General features: G+C 40.3%; 1 protein-coding gene across 1 annotated transcript; it reads left to right on the forward strand.

Moving 5' to 3' along the window:
- The first annotated feature begins 5,213 nt into the window (after nt 1-5,213).
- trappc8 (trafficking protein particle complex subunit 8) lies at nt 5,214-24,236 on the forward strand. Its single transcript, XM_047587157.1, has 29 exons — nt 5,214-5,518; nt 6,443-6,652; nt 7,617-7,706; nt 8,337-8,511; nt 8,689-8,842; nt 9,107-9,197; nt 10,297-10,538; nt 11,421-11,536; nt 11,619-11,769; nt 12,104-12,204; nt 13,308-13,413; nt 13,573-13,704; nt 14,244-14,468; nt 14,550-14,655; nt 15,021-15,215; nt 15,321-15,478; nt 16,203-16,277; nt 16,517-16,622; nt 16,775-16,932; nt 17,407-17,807; nt 18,605-18,761; nt 18,843-18,939; nt 19,868-19,936; nt 20,029-20,069; nt 20,246-20,449; nt 21,133-21,234; nt 21,737-21,876; nt 22,122-22,211; nt 23,066-24,236. The coding sequence occupies exons 1-29, from the start codon at nt 5,362-5,364 to the stop codon at nt 23,298-23,300; spliced, it is 4,284 nt and encodes a 1,427-aa protein (XP_047443113.1). The 5' UTR covers nt 5,214-5,361; the 3' UTR covers nt 23,301-24,236.
- The last annotated feature ends 194 nt before the right edge of the window (nt 24,237-24,430 follow it).

Consider the following 24,430-nt stretch of genomic DNA (forward strand, 5'->3'; position numbering starts at 1 on the left):
AGATAAAACTTTAGAAGGAACAATAGCGATTGGCTTAATGTGTCCCAGAGTATATGTGCCTGATCATGGAGGTTATTTTAACAATTAAAGATACACTAGATATATATACACATACACACAGAACAGCACGCAGTATCCTCTGTCCTGGTATAGTTGGTCAGGGCTTCGTCCTACAGCAAGATTATGACCCAAAACTTTAGTCCAAGCTCTCCCAGATCTACCTCAGGATAAAAAACGGCCCAGTCTCTAGACTTTAACCCCATGGAGCTGGTTTGTAATGAACTGGACAGAAGAGGGAGAGCAAAGCACCTGACAAGTGACACACATTTCTGGGAACTTCTGCAACAAAATTGGGAACAACTCTCTGAACAATGTTTGATGTCCGTTTTAGAAAGAAAAACTGTTACAGTGTGTTCACATGTTAAATGAGCCGAAGATGGTTATTTTAATGAATCAAGAGTTTAGAATATATTTTGGGTTATATATTGATTCCATGATTTTTTTTTTAAATTATTTTATTTAACTTCAGTTGTTTATTTGCTCTATGCTTTCATTTCAGAGTGAAACGAGACATTAAACTGCACACATTACAACAAAAAGAGAACAAAATATTGGAGTGTTACTAAGATATAAACTGCTGACCTTAACTCAAATGTCTCGACAATTGCTTGCGTCAGCTGCACAGGGAGAAAGCTATCCATAACACAAGCTACTCTTTGCCATAATCAGCTTTCCTTGCCTCTTCACTTGATTCCAATTTGTTTAGTTTTTAAGTTGCGTTGAGTCTTAGACACATTTCACCAGAGATTGCAATGGTATCTCTTTATCAATCCCAAAGAGCAGAGCAACCATTTGCACTCTCGACTGATATGGACTTTTCCTTCTTCTACACCCAACTGAGCATTGTTAACTAGAAGATTAAAGTTCACACTCTCTAAGTCAGAAGTCTTCAATGTTTTTCATACCAAGGACCCACAAACTGATGGAGAGTTTAAGTATGGACCCCCTACCTTCTATATGTGTTCTATATTAAACTCAGCCTAGTGCTTATAAATGTACATTATTATCATTTTGCATTAAATATTAAGTTATGCAAATAATACACATGTTTCATGTACATTATTCATGTTTTTATTTCAAGAGTCAGTGTGTAATATGCGGCCTCGTGATTGGCTCAGCAGTGATGGGGGCGGGGCCAATTATTTAGGCTTTGATTTACAGGCTTCACTGTGTTAAACTGTGCTGTTGAGACAACTCCTGTATCCTGAATGAATGACGTGCTGACAGAAAGATAACATCTTCTGCCTCCATTTATCCCTTCACTAAAATATGTTAGATTCATGTTAATGTCTATTTAAAGGAATTAAAATTTGTGGGGGAAATAAAAAAAAGGATACATATAAAAAAAAATGTCTAATCAACCAAAGATTAGACCAGGATAAGACCTTTGTTCTATACAGTGTTGTAGATACTACAACAGAAAATTGTTATATATAACTACACTCTGTTCAAACTCTGCTTGCACTTCCATTTGGTTTCGACACTAAATTTCTTGGCGACATTGTTGCCATTTCACGGTGGCTCTACTCTCAGCAGGGAACTCTTGCGCAGAGGATCATTGTTTTTTTAAGATGTTCTTACAGTGTGGTTGACTTAGTGTCCGCAGCTCAAAGAGCAATGGCCTTACATATAAGGATGTGAGATCAACCACAGCCCACTATAGAGAAGGTCACGGTCCCACCAAATGTCACATTGCTGTTTTGGACTTGCAGTATCATTTGCCATAGCGTGGCTCATCAGTTATTCTCAGTGAATACTGCTGGAGAAGAGGATTGAAACGTATTCGGGGTTTTGCGATGTGAAACAGCCCACCTCACGCCACACAAATTAAAAACACGGTCTTGTAATTACTTGTCCAATGAGTCAAATCTAGATTCCCATCCCCGGCCTTAATTTGATAATTGACCTCCCTTAGAGTTGTAAACATTGAGCATTTCAGCCTTAAACACATGATATAAAGGGAGAAAATTACAGGTCAGAATAAACACACACACAAACTATTACCAAAAAGCCTGGGACAAACTTCATACTCACTGGATGACAGAGCTGAACGAGCCTCTCCTGACTCCGTGACTTCAAATCTGCTGCACTTATGCTGTCAACACAATTTTTGCGAAGTGCTACTAACTTTTCAGCCATCATACATGAGGCCAGGAGGCTTTGGGCCAAACAGGTAGAGACTGAAAGGAAAGAGAGGAGAAAAGTGGAGGAGAAGGGAGCAACAGAAGGAATGGGATGAATTCATACATACGTCTGAATAAATCCAGACATGCAGCATTAAGATGATACAAACAAGAGTATGTGATTGTAGGTGATACGTGGGACAGTGAATGGATAGAGCCAGCATGAAGTATTCATTAGTGGCCAAACTGTATAATTTGGAATAGTAATTACAGGTTATCCTATGATTACATATTTGATCAAGTCTTCAGTTGGATAATTATTAATTACTATTATAAGTTCTTTCCATTCCATGACAAATAAAATTTTGATGGAAATTAGTATTTATTCGTTATATTTATTTTTGATTAAATTTTATACTGGATGTCCAGTAAGAATTGACAATTAATCTCACCAGCCACGGGGTGGGATATATTAGACAGCAAGTGAACATTTTTACCCTTGAAATTGATGTGTTAGAAGCTGAAATAGTGGCCCAAAGGAAGGAAACTCTTCAAACTGGCAACAGGATCATGGGCACATAATGTAGCTCAGGGGTCTATTCATAAATATACATTATTATTATCATTTTGCATTTAAACATGAGGATAAACATAAATGACATGCAGATAACGTCTTCTGCCTCCATTTAACCCTATACTAACACATGGATTAGTAAAGTTGGATTCATGTTTATGTGTATTTAAAGAAATTTAAATATGTGGGGGAAAATTGCAGTACCTCCACAGACGCCCTGTTGAAGACCAATGATGTAGCTGAAGGTCCAAAAATTCATTAAAGGTATCAAAACACAGAGTGCGTCACAGTTTGTGGCGTTCGGGGCTTTCATAGCCACAGACCAGTCATGGTTCTAATGCACCACAGAAAGCTCCTACAATGGACACATGAGCATCAGAACTGGACCATAGAGCAATGGAGAAAGTTGGCCTGGTCTGGAGAATCATATTTTCTTTTACTTACATCAAGGGGATGGCTGGGCGTGTGTGTATGTCGCTTACTTGGGCACCAGGATTAACTATAGCAAGTCAGCAGAGGCACAGGGAAATCGGAGGTAACGTTCAGCTGGTGCATCTGTTATTCATGCAGATGCTGCGCCAACCTAAGCATTGTTGAAGACCATCAACAATCATCATGTAAACTGTATATCCCAAGGACAGGTGTCTATTTTAGCAGGATAATGCTGCCTACTGCACACCAAAAACGACTCAGAGATGGGGAGGAGAATTTAAAATTTAGTACGTGGAGTCAATAAAAAGCTAAAACCAGAAAAAAACATGATCATTCTTGCTAATTCCATTAATATTCTTATTCTATTGGATCAGCTGGAGACTGGGATATATAATACACTAAGAGTAGCCTAGGATCACTGGAATTTGCACCGGAAGGAACTACACATTTACATAATGACTCTCGAATGTGCTATGGACCAAATACAGTTACTTCAGATTTGTCTGAGATTAGTAAAAATAAATAAATAAAGTTATCTACATATTTATGTCTTTAAGGCTTGGAGTTTGTCTAACTGATTTGTTTCATTTGACTTCTTGGATAAATACAGCAGGGTGTCATCTGCATAGCAACAGAAACTGATGCAGCTTGTCCTAATGATATTGTCTATGGGAAGTATATGTAGACTGATGTAGTTCTTTAATCCTGACTGTTCAGGTTCTAGTAGAACAAGCATAGAGACAAGTCTGATGTTTAATGCAACTAATGTATTTGAATCAAATCATCATTCAATCATCATTAAAACTTTTCTAAAAAAAAAACAAAATCCTCAAACCATTTCTTCTTAAATGGTCTCATACATGTCTCGATAGAAACAAAAGGATAGTTGGATATACAATATATACAAGGCCTTGATAAGACACCTGGGTTATTTAGGGATACATTTTTATTGAAGATGCGATTGTAACTGCTTCATTTAGAAAAAGAAATGCCTGAAAATGTATTATGTACATTTAGTCATTTTGGTTATTATATTTGTATAATTAGCTTTGTAACATTTTCTGTATGAGCTGCCTAGATTAATGATAACATGGGCAAATATTATTTAGATCTTGACTCATTATTTCTACAAAAACACTCAAGAAATATAATGTATTTGTCGTTGATCTTGTCACCTCCTGCTGGTTGTTTCCAGTGCTGCTATATTGTACTTGTAATCGCCACTTCATTCATCAAAAATGAAAACCCCAGCAACAACTGTATGTGGCAGTCTTCTGGATGTAATATAATTAGTGCAATAATGATTAGCAGTTAGCGCAAGTGGAATAGCCATGGTAGATTATTTCAGATACGGACTGAGTTAACAACAAAGGCAAATTGTAACAAATCTGGTTTAATTAATTCAGTGTCAGTTTTATAAACCAGAACAGAATTACATTCTCTTCTCAAGCTCATTAAAATGTGTAATGATCTACACATTAGACAGGCTTCTTCCTCGTCTGCATTTAAATCTCTTCTTAAACCCCATTGTTGGTTTTATTTTATTTTCAGTTTATTTTATTGTTTTGTCTTATTGTATAGCTGCTATTTTCTACAGATCGTTTATGTCTCTTAACTAATTTTACTTGTATTTACGCCTTATACGAGCTGTTATGTCTTGTATATATTGTCTTTATTTATTCTTCTGCACAGTACTGTACCGTACCCGGACCCGGTACTCTGTGTTTGTTTTAAAAGTGCTTTATAAATAAAGTTGGATTGCATTTGGGTTTCTAGGGGTGCGTTCAGTCTGTGGTTTTGAGAAAAAAGTAGTAAATTGAAACCCACAGAAAAACTGGGGATATGCAATTGTGTCGTGTTCTGTAAATAATGAAAATAAGAGCTTCTCGTTTCAAACACATCGCCACCAGGAAAGTGCTTTCAAGAAAAACGGATAGGTTAGAGAACCAGCTAAACCCCGCCCAGCGACCCGCCTTCCGGCAGCTCTCGCTGGTGTTTGACAAGCATCACCTGACCGTCTCTTCTACACAGGAAGAGCTTGGACGAATTCAACATGGCGGCTGCCTGTTATCATTACTAGTTGTCTGGAGCAATGAAATTGTCTGAGCGTTTTTAAATTGTTGGACATTTTGACTCCGTATTTAGTGTGTTTTCTTTTTACACTAGTCCGACATGGCTCACTGTGTTCAGTCTGTGCAGGAGTTCGTCCAGGACTCGTTTGTCCCCATGGTGGCCGTCTTATGCAGCAAAGAAGCGGAGAGAGTGACTCGCAAGAACAACCTGAATTTTGCTGAGCTGCTGAGGCCTTTCAGTAGACTAACATCCGAAGGTAAGAGCCCGGAGCTTTATAGTTTCACAGCTGTTGTTGACTTAAACTTCAGTGAGGTAGCTATCAGCTTTAGCCTAGGCATTAGCTGTGTGTGCTAGGAGAGTAGCTGAAGTCCACACCTGTTTATCACACCGTGCAAGAAACAGTACACCGATCAGCCACAACATTAAGACTGACACTGACAGGAGAATTAAATGACACTGACCGTCTTGTGATAAGACAGTGCTCTGTTGGGAAACCTTTGGACGTGGCGTTCATGTGGATGTAGACCAGACCAGGCACCCCCACCCTGTAGCAATGACTCTCCTTAGTGGCACAAACACAAAAGCGGTTTAAGGAACAACACAAAAAAAGACATGAAAACATCACATAGTGTTTACCTGGTTTATAAATTCACTAGGTCTTAAACTGGTCAAGTATCTGTGGGATGCACTGGAACGAGCCTGATCCACAGAGGCCCCATAGGACCCAAAGGCCCCCACTAACAGCATCCTGTCTCCAGACACCACAGGACACCCTCAGAAGACCCATGTCCACTCTCTGATGAGTCACAAAGGGACCTTACACAATGTTAGGATATTAGGTCATAATGTTATGCCTGATCGGTGTATTTAAGACGCTAAGTTTAATATACACACTTTCTCATTTGGTGTTTTTTAGTTTTATTTTCATTTTCTATATTGTAGATTCATTGTGTTCCCAAATGGTGCATACGTTTTAACCTTGACATAAATTTCGTGGAGTTAGGCTCTATACAAATTCAGCTGCCCCAAATTGGGAAACTAGAGTGTACAACAAGTCTATTTTTGTCGTACCAGCTAGAAAAGTTGCTGGTTTAAACATTGACGCCTTTTGGGATTTACTCAAACATCCATCGAAGGGTCTCTTTTCTGGATGAGCTCACAGTTCTCGTCTTCTTTTTAGGTCACATCCGGGATCCCAACAACCAGATGCAGGTTGTGAAGAATCTGCGTATCTGTGTCAACAACGTCGTGAAAAGCCCAAGCCCGTCGTCCGCGGCCCTCAGCCCCAGTCAGCGCAGACTGCTCAATGAAGTGGTTCTGTCCTGCCAGCAGCAAGAGGGGGCTGCAGCCAGTGTGATGACAACAGGAGATTATCAGCTCAGCTTAAGTTGTGAGTACTAGAGTTTGATACTAAGATGAGAGCTTTACTTTTCTTACTGGTCTGCAAAGGAAGATGCGCTGTGGTTCCTGAGTGTACAGATACAGTTTTAGAAATGTGAGATATTTTCACAGTATTTTACGTCAACTTTGCGTATGGTTTTGCTTTTGTTTAGCTCTTCTCTGTCATCATACGTTATAAATCCAGGCCTCACAGTGCTCTCAGAGTTGTATGAATAAGAATTAGAAGAATCTCTTTTCATGAAGTTTCTTCAAATTAAATAAAATGTAGATGATTGATTAAGAAAAACAAGTGTACACCTGCTTTGAGGTATATTTGAAGCACATGTTCTCACCACATGTTCCTGTTTTCTGAGTAAGAGTTTGTGGTAATTTTGTGCATGAATGTTTTTGCTTTATTTATCGTTTATACCAAATTTGTTGATGTCAAGTGCCAACGTCTGTCCATGGATTCCTCAAACCCTGCCACGGTCCTTATCTGTGATCTGAGTATCAGACAGTTTCAAGTCAGGACGAGTCAGTTTAAAATATAATTTGGAGCCAAATCGATTTGCTAAAATGTAAAGAAGTTGTTCCAACACCATGGACTGAAATATGACGTTGTTACTTGTCATGAATAGAATAGAATAGAATAGAATAGAATAGAATAGAATAGAATAAAATACCCTTTATTGTCATTATACAGTGTATAATAAGATTGGAAAGGTTCTCCTTTTTTAGTGTAAAAAACACAATTATGTACAAAATAGTGTAAAGAAGGTGTTATTTACCAAGATTTACAGCTGAAGTTAAAATATTGAAAATATACAAACATTATAAAATAAAAATATGTATTTTTTTTTTTTTTTTTAGAAAAGAAAAAAAATGCAACAAATACTTTTTAGAAGTTTGAAAGAAAACTTATGGTAGGAGACCCTGACTGATTGTTGTGTTTTATTTTGTCTTTGTATTAACAGTAACCACGCCCTGGTTTGAAGCCTACCGGGAAAATTTTTTGATGTCAATGCCCGCCTCCGACCACGAGTTTCTCAATCACTACCTTGCCTGTATCCTTCTGACATCTTACAAATCTAGTCACTAGTTCCTTTGGTCAGGTAAATGGTAAAGGGACATTTATTCACACACACACACACACATGTGCCAAGAGGAGGAGGAAGAGGAAGTGTCTTACTCAAGAACTCTTTAGCTTGTTGTCCATCTTGATAAAATACCTTAGCGACTGTTTGCTTTTAATTTACTTTAGCAGAAGCTGCATTGTGAGTGTGTGGAATAGGCTTTTCTATAGCTGCACATCACTGCCGATTGGTTTAGTCATTTGCCAGTTTCAGGCTGTGGGGCCTAGTTTTGGCGTCTAGTCAGACCTCTTTCCCAGATTATTTAGCATATTTAATCTCTGGAGAAAGAGAGCGGTCACTCTAATTGGCATTGGTTCATCTTGGCAAACCAATGCACAGAAAGAGAAGCAGATGTGATAAAAAAAAAAAAAACAACGTGAACAACTAGAAATGAGCAAACTGGTTCTGGTTTCCCATTTTGAATGAGGAGCAAAGAACTACAGCCAGCTGCTGGGATGGAGAGTTATTTCCTTTCACACACTCACACGTATTCAAGCGTAGCTTTGTGTTCCAGACGTATTCTGCTCAATAGTTGTGTCCTTGACGCTGTGGTTCTCACAGGCCTCCTGGTGGTGTCTTCCACTGAGGCCGTCCCTGTGGAGGAGTTCCTCAAGCTTTCCCAGGAGCAGCACAGGATTCAGCACAGCGGAGAATACACAAACCCCAAGTGGTTTATTCCCAACACGCTCAAATACCATGTGTTACTGCATGACATGAGTGAAGGAGATGAACAGAGGTAGTAAAATAAATAATAATAATAATAAAAAGAATGCTTTGTGTGCAAGAAATTAATGTGATATGGAGCTGAACCCTTTTTTAGTATAACTGCAGTCTGATGTGTTGACTATGGTGTGTTAATTTGAATCTAGTAAACCTAGTAAGCCATTTTTTGTTTAATTTGTTTTGTCTCCAGGGCAGAGGCGGTGTATGAGGATATGAAACAGAGGTACGGTTCTCAGGGCTGCTACTTGTTGAAGTTGAACTCCCGCACTTTCTCAGCTGATCATGAGGAACAGATTCCAGACCCGTGGAGTCAATACCTGCACAAGCAGAATCCATATAATCAGGTAATTGTTTTATCTTCATGGTCAAACGGAGGAAGGTTTAGAAAAATACAAAGAAAACATAATGCTACACATGGCTTTAGTGGAACAGTTACATTATTACACACTAGGTTTTGAGACTGAATAAACTTCCTCTTTAATCCTTTTTCATCTGTGTTGAGATTAAGCCCAATATTTCTTCAGCTCTGAGTATAAATGTGTTTTAAGCTGAACTCTATTACAGCAGGACTGTACTAAGATGTGTCTTGTGTTTGACTCTTATTGCAGGATCAGTTTGAGGATCCAGCTACAACTGCAAGTCCTGCTGAGAACAGTGTCAGTGCAGCCGAACCATTTTCCAGTTTCCCAACAGAGAAAGGTCAGTAAGTTCTTCAGAGCCTCATTTGAGAGATGTTGTCTTATTGTTCTCTGGGGAAAATATGTAGTTTTCAATCAGTCTGTTGATTGAAGTCAATTAATCCTTTAATTTACTACTAATGTTTGTCATAACGACAGATCCTTGTCAAATTTAGGAAAATTAAATTAATTTATTTTCTGAAACCACTTGTTCTCTGGGTGGTCGTTTGGGGATGAGCGTATCCCGGCCTTCACTGGGCAAGAGGCGGGGGACAACCATTCACACTCACACCTACGCCCAATTTAGAATCACCAATTAACCTCTGTGCATGGTGGGAGGAGGCTGGAGCACCTGGAGAGAACCATGCAAACTCCACACGGAAATGAGTTAGAACCGTCTGTCTTTCTGTGAGGGATTAAATTCAATGTTTTATACATATTATTAAGTTATTGTTTTTTTTTCTGTAGTGATTGAAACACACCCCATAATGAAATCCAAATGGCGTATTATGAGACTCATATTCTGATAAGAATTGAATGTGTCAAATGTAGCACTAAGATCTAACAGGACGAATATAGAGATCAGTCCGTTGTTTAAAGCCGTGAGAACGTCGGTAGTAACTTTAACCACAGCTGTTTCTGTTCTATAACGAACTCTAAAATCTGACTGAAACATATTCTTTAAATGGTCACACAGCTGATCAGACAGAGGCACATGTTCTGTTAATAAAGATACTTTTATCTGGTTTAATAGTGGAGGTGTGAAGTAATGGAAGAACTTCCTCGAGCGATTTAGTTGTGATGATGGTTTAAATGCTGTAAATATTGAAGTGAGCTCAGAAAGATCTATTGGATGGAAGGAGTCCAAACACTGATTAGGTCCTACAGATGTTAAGTCATTACTATCGAGAGCCAAGTGGCTCAACAGAGCTATGACTCTTTGTCATCCTGTCTGCTGGAAGGAAGTGGGTCTGGGTTGTTCTTCAGCTTTCCTCAATAAAAGATGAATAATATGCCAATCTAACACTTGAGCCTTTTCTATTCTTGTTATTAAACTATCTTTCCAGGATACGTGTTTGTTTAAGTGTGAGTGATTTTGAATTTCACGCGTTTCCTTCCAGACGGAGAGTCCAGTACCCTGGAAAGCCATCCTCTGCAGTTAGATACAACCAGCAGCTCGGGGGGTCACCACACCGTCAGTGCTGCCGAAACTGACGTGAAGAAAGGTTCAAGAGACCCAGAGACACATGGGACATGTCTCACCCTGAACGACCACGACCACATCAGACAGTTCATCCAGGAGTTTACCTTCAGAGGCCTGTTGCCACACATCGAGAAAAACATCAGACAGCTGAACGACCAGGTACGAACCCTAGTCTTGACCCCGGATGTTATTAACTGTGGCTTGAATCTACTGCTCATGAGAGTAGTGTGAGTGAAATCGTACTACTACTACTGATTGCTGTGGTTAACCTTTAGTTTTGGTTTCTATGTTAGTGTTGCCAGAAAACCTGTAATAATAGAATCTAGAGGTTGAAGTGGAAAAACATTGGAAAAAATACTGGGCCCTTTACTAGAGATCGACCGATATGGATTTTTTTTTAGGGCCGATACCGGTACCGTTTTTTTTTTTTTTTTTTTTTCCATCAGCATTGGCTGATGGCCGATAAGTGCTGCCGATTTTCCTGAGCCGATATTTGGAGCCAATACTAATAAAAAAGATAATAAATAACCAAGAGATTTATTTTTTCCAACGTATTTTTAGGGGTGCTCACCAAGCTTATAAGTACGAGCATTTTTCAGCTTCCAGCTGCACACACTCTGCTAGTGGGGGAGGGGTAATGTATGGGCTGCACGGGTCCTCAGCATTTCCATTTCACAGGGCTGCCTGTGGATGCGCCTGTCGGTAAATCTTGCCGGGAGAAAAAAAAATATATATGTATAGGCAAACATACCTGCGCTATCAATACCAGTAAAAAAAAAAAAAATTCTATTTCCTCAATTGTACCCCCACCTTTTCCAAGTCTGCAGGTTTTCAATGTGTTTCTATGGGAATGGATCCTACTATAGCTTTTGTATGTCTACATTACATAGTAACAGTAACATAGGAGACTTGACAATAAATAGGAGCCCTGTGATTGGTGGCCACCACAGTCATCAGTCATAAGTAGCTTATGAAAGCGTCAGTAGCCGTTTCACCGTCACCTCTGATGAACTGGTGCTGTTTTGCCGCCTCCGTCCACAGCTGGTGTCCAGGAAAGGACTGAGTCGGTCTCTGTTCACTGCGACCAAGAAGTGGTTCGGTGGGGGGAAAGTTCCAGAGAAGGGCATCATTGAACCAAAGAGCACATGTGGTCTCCTGTAAGTTCCCCTGCACTGCACCCTCCGCACACACTGGATACACTTGTTGTCTGGTTTGACCTTTCCCATCTGTGATGTGCAGATATCCTCCAGAGGCCCCCGAGCTGCAGATCAGGAAGCTGGCAGACCTGTGCTTCCTGGTGCAGCACTATGAGTTGGCCTACAGCTGCTACCACACTGCCAAGAAAGACTTTCTATCAGACCAGGCCATGCTCTACGCTGCAGGGGCACTGGTGAGAACACACACACACACACACACACACACACACACACACACACACAACTGCACACATGTTTCTAACTATTCGCGTGAAAAGAAGAAGCTACACATCTAAGTCAGATGAAAGGGAGCAGATAAACTGAGCAAACAAGGTTCTTAGGAGGAAGTGTAAGTTTTAAATACTACCACACATCAGCTTTCAGGCCTGACTGTGCTCCTCAAAAGTCGTAATCACATGTTCGCCCCAGGATGTTCAGTCTTGATGTTGACATTTATTTTCCTCATTCCTTTTTTTTTCTTTCTTAATAACTTCATTGTCTGTCCCTTCATGCCGATGTCTCCTGCAGGAAATGGCTGCAGTGTCTGCCTTCCTGCAGGGTGGATCCTCCAGACCGTACCCAGCACACTACATGGACACTGCAATACAGACGTACAGAGACGGCTGCAAGTACGGCTGATGAAATTACATTATCTCTTTCTGTCCGCTGTCAAAATGATTTGGGGAGCAGTCTGATAATGGATTAGGGGGCTAGTACGTAAATAAATAAATATTTCTTGTTTTTTCCTGCCTCAGAAAGGATGTTTGGTGTTACATAAAGTGCACGTTTATTGTAAATCTAATGTAAGCTAATGCATTCTGACTTAAAACTCACTTACGCATATATAGACGCTCAGTTTAGTTTACCTTAGATGGCCCCTTAAGACTAAGTTACTCTTAAATTGTTTCTGCCTCTGCAACATCAGTGGGCGACATGATATATTTTTGGACTGATCAAAAAGGCCAGAGTCTCTTTGGATTCTGACACAGTTTTTGTTATTTTACCTCCTTGCCAAAACATCAGGTAAACTAGTGACATTGAGATTTAGTGCAGATCTGTTACATTAGAATGCATTGGTTTTCATTAGTGTACCTAATGAATTGACAGGTGAGTGTATATTATTTTTATATAATGATGCATTAAGCGCAGGCTCAGGATTTTATTTGATAGTATTCACATCAAACTTGGAGGAAGGGTTCAGGAGCTTTTTAATTTCTATTCCAAAAAGCTGTTCATGAACTGATTTATAGTTTTTCTTCTTTGTTTTTTTTTTCATCAGTTAAGGAGGTAAAAGGTCAGGTTTTAAGTGTGGCATTTGGAAACCTCTCCTGTGAGTCCACAACGTGCAGTCAGACGAACTCTCAGTGCATCTTTAATAAACATCAGACGTGTTAGGAATGGCTAATAGTCCGGAGTAGGGGTGGGGAAAAAATATCTACACGGGATTATATCCCGATATTTTTTCTTCCGGTACAATGAAGATTTTAGGGATTTTATGGAGCAGAAGCAGTTGGATGAATTCTGAGGTTTACTGGGGTGAACTGTGTAGCCAGTTTCAGCTAAATACAAAGATGAATGGATGGGGAACTGCAGACTTTGGAGGAGAGAACAAAAAGCCCAATTGAAGAAAGAAAGCTAAACTGTGTATAAGGACCAAAATTAAATGGATCTGTGTGAGTGCTTGACTCTTCTATCTTCTCCTGACAGCATCTTTTCTGTTTGTGCTTTGCAGGAACATGGTTCTGGCTGAGCGCTGCGCTTTCCTCAGCGCAGAGATTCTCAAAAGTCAAGGAAAATACTCGGAGGCTGCCACTCTCCTTATTAAGATGACGAGCGAGGTAAGGAAGTACATGTAAAATATACGTCATTTATCATTTAGGACACACTTTCAGCTGTGTGGAAACACACTGAATCCTTGACATTTAGTAAAACTGCAGTAGATTCAAACAGTTTTTTTTTTTTTTTTTTTTAATAACCATTTTCCATTTCGTGTCCAGGACTCTGACCTGCGCAGCGCTCTGCTGTTGGAACAGGCCGGCCATTGCTTCATTAATATGCGTAACCCTATGGTGCGCAAGTTCGCCTTCCACATGATCCTGGCTGGTCATCGTTTCGGTAAAGCGGGACAGGTGAGCCTTTCAGACATCACTGATCTGACATAATGCTAATAATGCTAGTGGTCTCTGACTGGAACTGTGAACACGTTTTAACTGTGATGCATCTGTCTGTGACAACGTTTAGATATTTCTGTCTCTTATCTACAGCGTTGGTCTTGCACTTCCTATCCCATGTTTGTGTTAAGTTTTATAATTAGTTTAGAGGCAATTACCATTTTCTAGAGAAACCCCAGTTTGGGACGGGATGTCTGCAGCTAAATGTGAAGTGCCTGGACTAATGATAAGAGTGACACCAAACCCCAGTAGCTACAGACTGGGATAACTGGACTACTTTATGCTTCTGCAGCTTTGACCCATTCCAAATAAAAGCTGTGGATGATGACACGAGATAATTAGATACCATATACTGAGTCTTCCTTTGTTAAATCAGATGAATGTTTTTTTATCTTCTTATTTTCTTGAGTTTCCTTCCTTCTAGTTATTCATTTTTATTCCTCGCTTGTCACCTCCATGAACTTCATGACCTCTTCTTCTCCCGTCTGCCGACGCAGAAGAGGCACGCGCTGCGGTGTTACTGCCAAGCCATGCAGGTGTACAAGGAGAGGGGCTGGTCTTTAGCCGAAGATCACATCAACTTCACAATTGGTCGACAGTCGTTCACACTTCGCCAGCCGGAGAACGCCGTCACGGCCTTCAGACAGATCCTGGTCAATGACAGCAGACAGACGGCCACACAGCAGGACGCCTTCCTCAGAGAGTACCTCTTTGTTTATAAGGTAAAAAAAAGAAAGATTCTTCTTCCTCATCCTAGTTTGTTTCAACGTATTTAGGTCTGATGGTCTGATTTCTTATTTTAGAGTTCAATGGGGGCAAATGAAGGCTGCCTCCCCCAGCTGCCCTTGCCCTGCATCCACAGTTCGGCTACGAGGGTCTACTTCGGACACGAACCGCGCCTCGCAGAAGGTAACTCAGTGTTCGAGTAATTTGTGATGTCTACTTACAAAACCAATGCAAAAACAATTAGCATAAGATGCTTTTGTTTTTTCACCCACACAGAAACGCACAGTGAGTCACATACTTCAAGGTTTATTAAGACTTTTAATGTGGCACAAATGAGAGAATGAAGTTATGAGCACAAAATGAAATTATACAATTATACATTAATTGTTACATATTAATTTAATCATTGTCTCTTATCCACACGCTGTGAAGGAGCAAATTTCAACCTCTGTTCACAGTGTGACCAAAGAATTAGCAGAATTTTTCATTCTTGGTTTTTAATGGAGACACATTGTTTGAATTTTTTTTTTCTTTTAAATCCATTGCAGGGGAGAAGCAGGCAGCCACTCACGTGTCCTTGGACCAGGAGTATGACCAGAACTCGTCGGCCATGTGGTGCAATCTAGAGAAGCAGCTTGCAGCGTCCGCTAACCGGGGTATCGTCCCTGTGAACTTCCAGCCCACCCAGTGCTGCCTGAACAACCAGACGGACAACCTCCGCCACCCACTGGCCGTGGTTCAGGGTGAGATGCGCTGTGACGCCGTTTTTAAAACGTTATCCGGACTGTAACATGAGGATCCATCCCATCGTAAGTTGTGTTTACGTTCCTCTCCCTTTGTCTGCACAGAGCCGATCATAGTGGAGGTGACGTTCAGGAACCCTTTGAAGGTTCCTCTGGCTCTGTCCAATCTCTCGCTCCTCTGGAGGTTTAGTGCTGACGGGACGACAGAAAAGACTGACGCCGATAATGAGACCGTCACCAATGAAGAAACCTCAGCTCTGGGGGTAGGCAACCGAGGCGAATGTCTTTATAGGAACTGCAGCACTTGTGTTTTACATTTATAGTAGGTATAAAAAGTCAGTCGCCACAAACTCACCTCTCTTAGTGTGTCTTTAGCTTGTGTATATATATATATACATATATGGGGCAGTGGAAACAATGGAAATACACTACAGAAGCTTCACATGAGCAGGTCTCTACAACTCAGCTCAAGCAGTAGCATTAGCCACGGTAATAAAATGCATATTACAGCTTGATTTAGTGTTTTTATCTTGTTTCACACACTATTAGCAGGAGCATTTTTTATAAGAACTGAGGCTTTTCCATTTGTTTACATCACAAAGTTCTGACTTAACATCCAGGTTATCAGGAAGCTGAACTCTCTCCCCGAAACACTCTGACACCTCCAACTACATATACATGTGTACATATATTATTAAAAAAAAGAAGGAAACTATTACTACTTTTACTATTCGTGACTGTCTTTTGCACATTTACAGCCCTGCTTCACACAGGCTTCTATATATACCACACTGTGAACTCAACTATTTTATTGCATTGCATTTTTAACTGTGCACTTTAGTTATTGTTTACTTCAGTGTTGGAAATGTCTGTCTCTGTGTTTCGTCATCGTGGGATAGAAGAAACGCTTGTGTGATGACGTTTATTATACCCACTGTAAATACAGTTTTGAAGATTTTTCTCATCTTTTCCTGCTTCCTCTGGCAGACGACCCAGAAAGACGACGTCGTCACCACGGAGATCATCAAGGAGTTTCATCTGGGTCCGGAGGAGACCAAACCGGTAAGGTGCTCTCTGAACTTATAAGAAAGCTCTCTGCAAAGACAGTGTTACAGGTGTTAGTATCTACAGTGTATTATATCATATGATATCAGTTTTACCCAAAATAATTTTCACAGATCCATTAAGTATATTAATATTACTGATAGTGTAAATCTTTCATATCTTCTCCACATAGTAATGGGGACTGTAGCTTCTTGGACACATTACACATTACTAATGTTCAGTCGCTTTGGTCTCAGGCTCGACTCAGGCTCCTGCCGCACAGAACTGGTCAGCTGAATATTGTAGGTGTGATGTACAACCTGGCTGCAGCCTCCTCTGGAGAAGTGGATCCTAGTTCTGAAGGTTAGTGGATACAGGTTTTTTTCATCCGATAGACGCCTTGTTGACTTCTTTATATTCTATTTACTTGGTGTTGAATTCTAACTCATGAAATCCCAGTGACATATTACTCAGGATTTCTGTAACACACAGTGCGGATTCCCTCCTGTTTGCAGGTCAGCAGACATCGGAATCAATCGTGGTTCTTGGCAAACAGGACCTGAAGATCCGCGGCCCGCGACTTAACCTCACCAAAGAGGACAAGATGTTAGTCCGTCACGGTCCAGATCGACGTCTGGATCCCATCATAACGCCACCTATGCCCCTGATGGAGGTAGCGTTGCAAAATATGACGAGTGCCTAGTGTGAGCGTCGGTGCTAAAACAGTTTGACAAGCCTAATGTGGTGCAACTAGCATGGAATATATGGCAGGAAGTTTTTTTTTATAACTTGGAATACCAAGGAAAGTCCATTTTTTTTGAGCTGCCTCAATTAAACTCCTCGTTAGTGACGTGAATCCATTTCCATTAAGAGTGAAGCACCTGCAACTGTATTTTAGGTACAAGCACTACCCAAAGAGAGGACACAAGGATCTTGAATAGAGTAGTTACAATGTAGATGATCTCAGTTCTCCAGACATCAAACTTTAAAAAGAGGACTCAGATATCAGTAGATGTGTTGATCATTTTCACCTTTTTTATATATTACCGAAACAAATAGAACAAACTAAATGAATAAATTAAATGTTGTGTATTAGTACCAAAGCAGCCTGTTAATTAACATGTTTGTGTCTGTGTGCGTGTGTCAGGTCTTCTTCCTGCAGTTCCCCACCGCTCTCCTCTGTGGTGAGATCAGGAAAGCCTACGTCGAGTTTTGTAACGTCAGCGCCGTTCCCGTGCGCGCTCTGCGAGTGGCGTCCACGCACCCTGATTTCTTTACCTTTGGCAGCCAGACCTCAGCGGAAAACAGCTCGTCCCTTAAACCCTTATCCGCAACCGTCCAGCCGGGATCGGTGGCCTCGGAGATGTACGTTCCGGTGGAGGATTTCCGCCAGCCCGCCAGCGTGATGGAGATCCCAATAGATGGCGTGCTGCAGCCGGGGGAGTCCAAGCAGCTGCCTCTCTGGCTCAGAGGACCAGACAATGAGGGAGTGCATGAAATCAACTTCCTGTTTTACTATGAGAGTCCAGAGAAAGGACTCAAAATGAGGTAAAAATGAACTTGAATGCGCTTATAATGTAATATTATTTAATACCTTATCTCATCTCATATGGAGATAATTTCCCACAGTCTTGGGAATTTCTGCAGCACTGCTGTGAGTGAGTTGGGCTTCATAGTATTTTACTTCATGTGTACTTACTGGAGATTGATGAATATATTGGGCCGATATTTACGTTTTTTTGTTGTTGTTTTTTTTACATATAGTAGGACAGGTCTGAAGCTAAAGGTCAAAGTGCAATTGTGTCCAACAAAGCTAACAATGCTACATAGCTAACAACCCAGTTCCATGAAGAAAACGCTGTTATACGCACAAAAAAAAAAGTGCTGGAGCGTGATGCGTTCACATGATGCCCCTTTCACATTTCTCACTGCCCTCTCATATATGGTTAAATTGAGACTTTGAAATCATCATGTAAATGGAGGGAGAAAAAGCAGTATCGTCTCCAAATGTCTTAAAAATTAGCAGCACGTATCAGTATTGGCCCTAAAAAATCCATATCGGTCAATCTCTACTACGATCTTTACTATTGTGCTAATTATCTCACAAGCTTTCATATTTAAATAGGGATCAGCAAATAAATTCAACCATCCACAGGCTAATTTCCCCTTTCTTACATATTACATCCGTGAGGTTTCTCGTGTTAGAAATAAGTTGTGGAAAGTGACTTGAATAGAGCAGAAACGGCGTCAGGGTGACTCTGAATTAAGACTATGACACAGCTGCTTTGTGTTCTTCTGAAATAGGACAACTCGTTGAGTCTGGACTCTCTCTTGTCTGTCTCTAGTTATCGGGTGTTGCGTCACACAGTGTTCATCTGTGCCAGTCGGTCTTTAAGCGTACAAGCGTCAGTCTGCCACAGCAGCGTTCCTCCGCACCACTGCCAGAACGAGAAGGGCAGCGGGGGAGCGCTCGTCTTCGTCGACGTGGAGAACATCAACACGGTGAGACGCGCAGCGTTTTGATAGCAGCTGTCGCGTTGGAACAGTCGAGCACGGCTCACGCTTTATTCTCACCCCTCTCAGAACGAAGGCGGCGTGCGTGAGTTCCACATTGTCCAGGTGTCGAGCAGCAGTCAGCACTGGCGCCTCCACAAGTACATCAACCCAGACAAGGATAAAGGTGCGTCAGGAGTCGCCTTTGATTCGTCTCTCACAAGGACTTCTTCCATTTGTCCATGTGTCATTTACTGTGCGGTAGAGCTGTGCTTACAAAGAAAGATAGAAAAACAGAAGGAGCTCAGAGTCAGATACATTCCCTTCCTTTAAAAGGGTTCTCCTACATCTCTGAAAACTGAATGAATGGCAAATTTAACAGACTTAATGTGAGTATTTATAATCTAGCAATGTAATAAAGCAATTTCACAATAAGGTTCAGTTTGGCAAATGAAAAGTATCAAGATAACAAGAAGAAATGACAAAACATACTAATTATGAGTGAATAAACAGGTCTGAATTATTGGAGATAGAACAACCTGATTTGTAGTTTAATGCAAAGGTCATCAACGTGAGGTCCTCGACCCCTAGTGGATCCGTGGAGGTACTGCAGGAGGGGTTTGCAACATCTTTGGTTGATTAGACATTTTTCTATATATTTTTTATCATCATTTCCCCCCACAAATTTAAATACATTAAATCCATCATATTTTAGTAAAGGGATAAGGCTTAATACTGAATGCAAAATGATAATGATGTATATTTATAAACTAGGATTAGTTTAATATAGAACAGATATAGTAGGTGGGGGGTCCATACTTGACGTCTCCATCAGTTTGGGGTCCCTTTGGTTCGGTTGAAGAGCCCTTGTTTAATGGTTTATCATAAAAAAAAAAAAAAAAAGATTAAAACGTGTGCATTAGCTTTTAGCGAACTCTCAAACACATATATTATGAAATATTATGTCGTGTTCTTCAATTGAATCAGCTGGGATGTTATCGCTGAACTGAGGACAGTAACAAATAACATGTTGTTCTATTTAAACTGGTCTTGATGTGATGTTATCTGTTCTGTTTTTCCTGCTTATTGATTTCATTCACTCTGTGTCCCTCCAGATTGTAAACTTGGCAGCAGAGAACGAGCGAAGCTGTGTTTTACGGCCACGCGTTGCAAACCTCATCAAGGTATTTTATAGAGAGTTAACGAACCACATTCACTGGCTTTACTGGAAGCAGATTTACAATTTTCACTAAACTCGTTTCTTCCCAACCTCTAGAGAAATACACCTTCGCAGACTTGAATCTAACGGGCGAACGGGTAAATATAAACACTAATTCATATTTATAAATGTCCATTTTCATTATGATTATTGTGTCATCTGATCAGTGATTAAATTATGTCTCTGGTTTGTAATGTATTAGGTACATTCGTCGTGCTATAACTGAATAACTTTGGGAAAGTGGAAATCACCTCTTTCTCCTCTGTCTGTGTAGATCGTCAGTACCTTCACACCTCGTGCAGATTTCTTCATGAACTGCTGTCGGACCTTGGGATCTCAGGAGGTGGACGCTCCGTCGTCCAGGACGTCGTCCATGGGCAAGAATCAGGGCTCTTCACCCAGCAACGACGTGGACGACCTCAGCAACATCGCCAAGAAGTGTAACGAGCTGGACCTTAAGATCATTGTCATGTGGAAGGTACATATAACAAAACCAGATGATAAATACAACCATGAGGCCGTGTCACTATGTACAAACTCATTTTCTGTTCTTATTTATAAAGAGGCATAATAATAATTTATTCAGTGAAATATTCTGACTTTAGGGAAGCACTTTATCTACTTCCATCACTGATGTTTTCAGTCATTTTCATGCAGAAATGTTGAAAATTCTCAAATGCATAAAAAAAACTTTCAGTAACATGATTATCATTAGAGGTTTCTGCAAAATAAAAGTGAAATTTCGAAAAAAGTCCACACTTTGCTTTGTCACATGTGATTTTAAGGCAGTGACAAGGAATTGTAAAAAAAAAAAGTGTTTCCATTGCACTTTTGCAATAAACTGTTTTATCGATAAGTCTGAAAAAATGAGAGTGTAATAATGTTGTAGCATTTTTCAAATTGTAAGCGTTTCCATTTTTTTTGTTGCGATGTTTAGATTTTGTGCATTTCTAGGGATAATAGAAACACAGCAACTGTTACCTTGTCCTGTGTGATGGGACGTCCAGTCAAATGCTAAATGAATTAGCTGAATAAACTGGCTATGATTAAAATGTCAGGGTAGCGTTGCACTGAATGACTTCCATTTATATCTGCATGGACGACTTTAATTGGAGAGTCGGTGCTGTTTCCAGCTTGTGATGTGTGTGTGTGTCTCTACAGGCCTTTGTGGTTGAGGATAACAAACAACTGATCCTGGAGGGTCAGCTCCACGTGGCGCTGCAGGCTATTGGCAAAGAGGCCTCGTCTCTGGCTCTCAAAGAGGTAAACGCACACACACACACACACAGACACTCACACACACACACACACTCACACACACTCACTACCTCTTGCTGTACCTTAGTGAATATGTTTTAAAGGGATGATGCCTACTTTGTGAAAAAAAAAAAAAAAAAAAAAAAAAAACTTAAGTTAAAACTACATGTGTATGTGTGTTTTCTCGAAACCAAGTCAACAATACTCAAGTGTTAATACTTTAAACATTATGCTACATGTAAAAGACCTTTTTTTGTCTCTACTGTTAATAATGAAGGATGTATCTGGAATTTATTTTTACATAAAATTTGTATTAACTGCTTGTTAATAAGGTAATGAATGAATGCCCTAGTCAGTATTTTAGGAAATAAAGTAGCAATGTTGTCACAGAAATTTGGCTTTACACTCAAAACCTGCTTCACATCACAGTGCTGGTTTAATTCATTTCTAATTAAGAGGTGATGTTAGAAGCTTCTGGTTTGTAACTTGGTGTCTTTCCTGTTTCCAGGAAGCTCAGGAGATGGTGCTGCTTAAGTTCAAATCAGAGCTTCCTCCTCCAGTCGCGCTGCCGTCTGCAGAGCTGTCTCAACTCATCAAAACCAGTCTGCACTACCCCGAGACCTACACGCATCCATTTTTCCAAAACAGGTGAGACGCAGCCGTGTGATTGGCTGATTAACGATTTGTGGTAACAAGAAATTTAACAGGCGTACCTAATAAAGTGGCAAGTGAGTGCATATTGAACTTCAAGGTGACTGAATTAGCTCTGATACATTGATAATAAATTACTACGTCCTTTCAATTGTTATTTCAAACTTCTGATACATTCATTATTGTCCTATAATCATCATAATCCTCAGTCTGAAGTTGTTTCTCTGTCTCTGTCCCTCCAGTCTGTGCTTGGTCCCAGTTACTCTGACTCTGTCCAACTGCTGTTTGGCTCACGTAGACGTCGTCATTGACTTGAGACACAAATTCACCAGGTGAGTCGATGATGTGAGGTCAGGGGAGCTCTTCAGTTTGACAGTAAAGTTCAGCTTTAAACTAACACAAGTTAGTCAAACTTCATAAAGAATATGCACATCAGCAAGTTTATTTATACTCGTCTTAACTTGTCTGACATCCTTTTAAATAAAAAATGCCGTCAAAACTTCCTGTTTCTTCAGGAAGTATTCAGTCTGCTTCCCTGTTTCACTCTTTTTCTGCATCATACATTTAATTTTAAATGATTATGGTTTCGTGTATCTACAAAATAACCCATGAAGACATGAAGGGAAAATGTGCTTTTGATGGAGAGATTAAGTGGGGACCCCCTACTACCTAATATTAAACTAAGCCTAGAGCTATTTATATCTATACATTATTATTAACAATTTGCATTCAGTATCAAGCTATTCAGATAATACACAGGTCCATAGGGTGGCCATGCCGGAAAAGAGATAAAGAACGAAAGAAATCGGATAAATGAAATAGAAATAAAAAAACATAAAAAAAAATCTAACCTACCTGCAGTACCTCCACGGTCCCCCTAGGGGTCATGGACCCCAGGTTGAAGACATGGTTTATTGAAAGGACTCTAAGGGAAAAATATTAGCATGTATAGGAAAACTTTAAGAAGAATTGATGGGAGAGTATTTTTGTAAATGAGAGATTTAAGTTCTTGTATTTTGTGCAGAAATGGGGTTAAAAAAAAACAACAACCACAAAATGATGAAAACTGAGGTTAAATTAAAGACGTACGGCCTCAACAGGATGAACTGTACATTTGGGGGCCAGTTATCTAAAGTGTTTCTCATACGTATTTTCTAAGCTCTCCTTCCGTTCTTGTCTTCTCCAGCTCAGAGGCTCAGGAAGTCCACAACTCGTTCGCCTGGGTTGGTCAGACCCAGTACAAGCTGCAGCTGAAGCCTCGGGAGGTGCTGTGCTTAACTCTGCAGGCCTGCTTCCTCCAGGCCGGCGTCTACAACCTCAACACGCCGCAGGTCTTCGCCAAGCCGGCCAATCAGACCGCCATGTGCGAGACGAGGCAGCAGACGGCGAGTCCGGCTCTCATCATCATCAACAACGCCTGAGCCGAGCGCCAGGACTGGACACATATTACAACACATGAAAATACTTGTTTTTGTTTTTTTTTCCTGATGAGTTCTCATATTTTTTTGGTAACAATTACTAAAATAGAAGAAGTCAGGTCGTCTGTGGATCTTTCGTTTCATGCAGTTTGACTCTCATGTACAGTTCCAGCTCCATATATGCAACACATTCAAGACGCGTTTTCTATTCAGCGAAACATTCAAACTACAGTTGTTAAGTGGAAACGAGCTTAAAAATCAGTGTCACATCCAAATTAGAGGAAAGGTTTCTGAACTACAATTATGTCCGCACACGTACTTCCCTTTTTCCAGGTGCAATTTCAAAAACCTGTTTCCTGAATGTGGCGTATACCGTCATTTTCTTTTTTCTTCTTCAGTGAAGTGGGCAGATTTTATTTTTTTTCTTTTTTTTTGCTCAATAGTTCCCGTGAATCCACAAAAATGTTTTCAAAGGAGTTGTCCGCACAAGAGGAAACAGGAAATCCGTAGGCTGCAAAAACAAAGCTGCTGTCTGGAGAGACAGCAGGAAGATCTACTTTTAAAACAAGACTTTACGGGAGCGAACACGAAGGGGTCACCGCAAGGAGCCAGTCGTTCATGAAACTCGAGAATACAAAGGCCGGAGAAGTTCTGGCACAGAATTATTTTAACAGACGGACTAATTCCACACAGAACGAACCATTGTGCTTCAGCGCTGCCCTTTTGTGTATATTACATTAATCATTTTAATCAAGACCCATAAAAATCAAGGACTGTGTGTGAAAAAAAAAATCAACTTGTACATTTGAAAAGAGTCTGACCTTAAAGCCCATTTTGATTATATAACTCTAACCTGAACGTTAAATTAACATACGGACAAAATACTAACTGTACTTCCCATTTTTCTGCCTGTTTCATAAACGTGTTTTGACCTGAGAACTTTCCTCCTCAAGCCACTCGTTGTGTGTTTGTTTGGCACCTGAACAAAATGTCAGAGACAGGCACGTTGCGTTGTTGCACCAGCATGACGACTCAGATCTTAAAAAAAAAAAAAAAACTGAAGTCAAATTACTTCGGTGTTGCAGTATTGTCATGACAACCGTGTCCACATCCAGTACCAGCTTCTGTGCTAC

This window comes from Mugil cephalus, chromosome 6 (genome assembly GCF_022458985.1).
Source record: "Mugil cephalus isolate CIBA_MC_2020 chromosome 6, CIBA_Mcephalus_1.1, whole genome shotgun sequence".
NCBI lineage: Eukaryota > Metazoa > Chordata > Actinopteri > Mugiliformes > Mugilidae > Mugil > Mugil cephalus.

Bases quoted from the DNA above. Each gene is read 5' to 3' on its own strand.
- trappc8 (XM_047587157.1), top strand. From the start codon at position 5,362: ATGGCTCACTGTGTTCAGTCTGTGCAGGAGTTCGTCCAGGACTCGTTT. The intron at 11,537-11,618 runs GTAAGTTCCCCT...TGTGATGTGCAG, and splicing joins AAGAGCACATGTGGTCTCCT to ATATCCTCCAGAGGCCCCCG. The intron at 15,479-16,202 runs GTAGGCAACCGA...TTCCTCTGGCAG, and splicing joins AAGAAACCTCAGCTCTGGGG to ACGACCCAGAAAGACGACGT.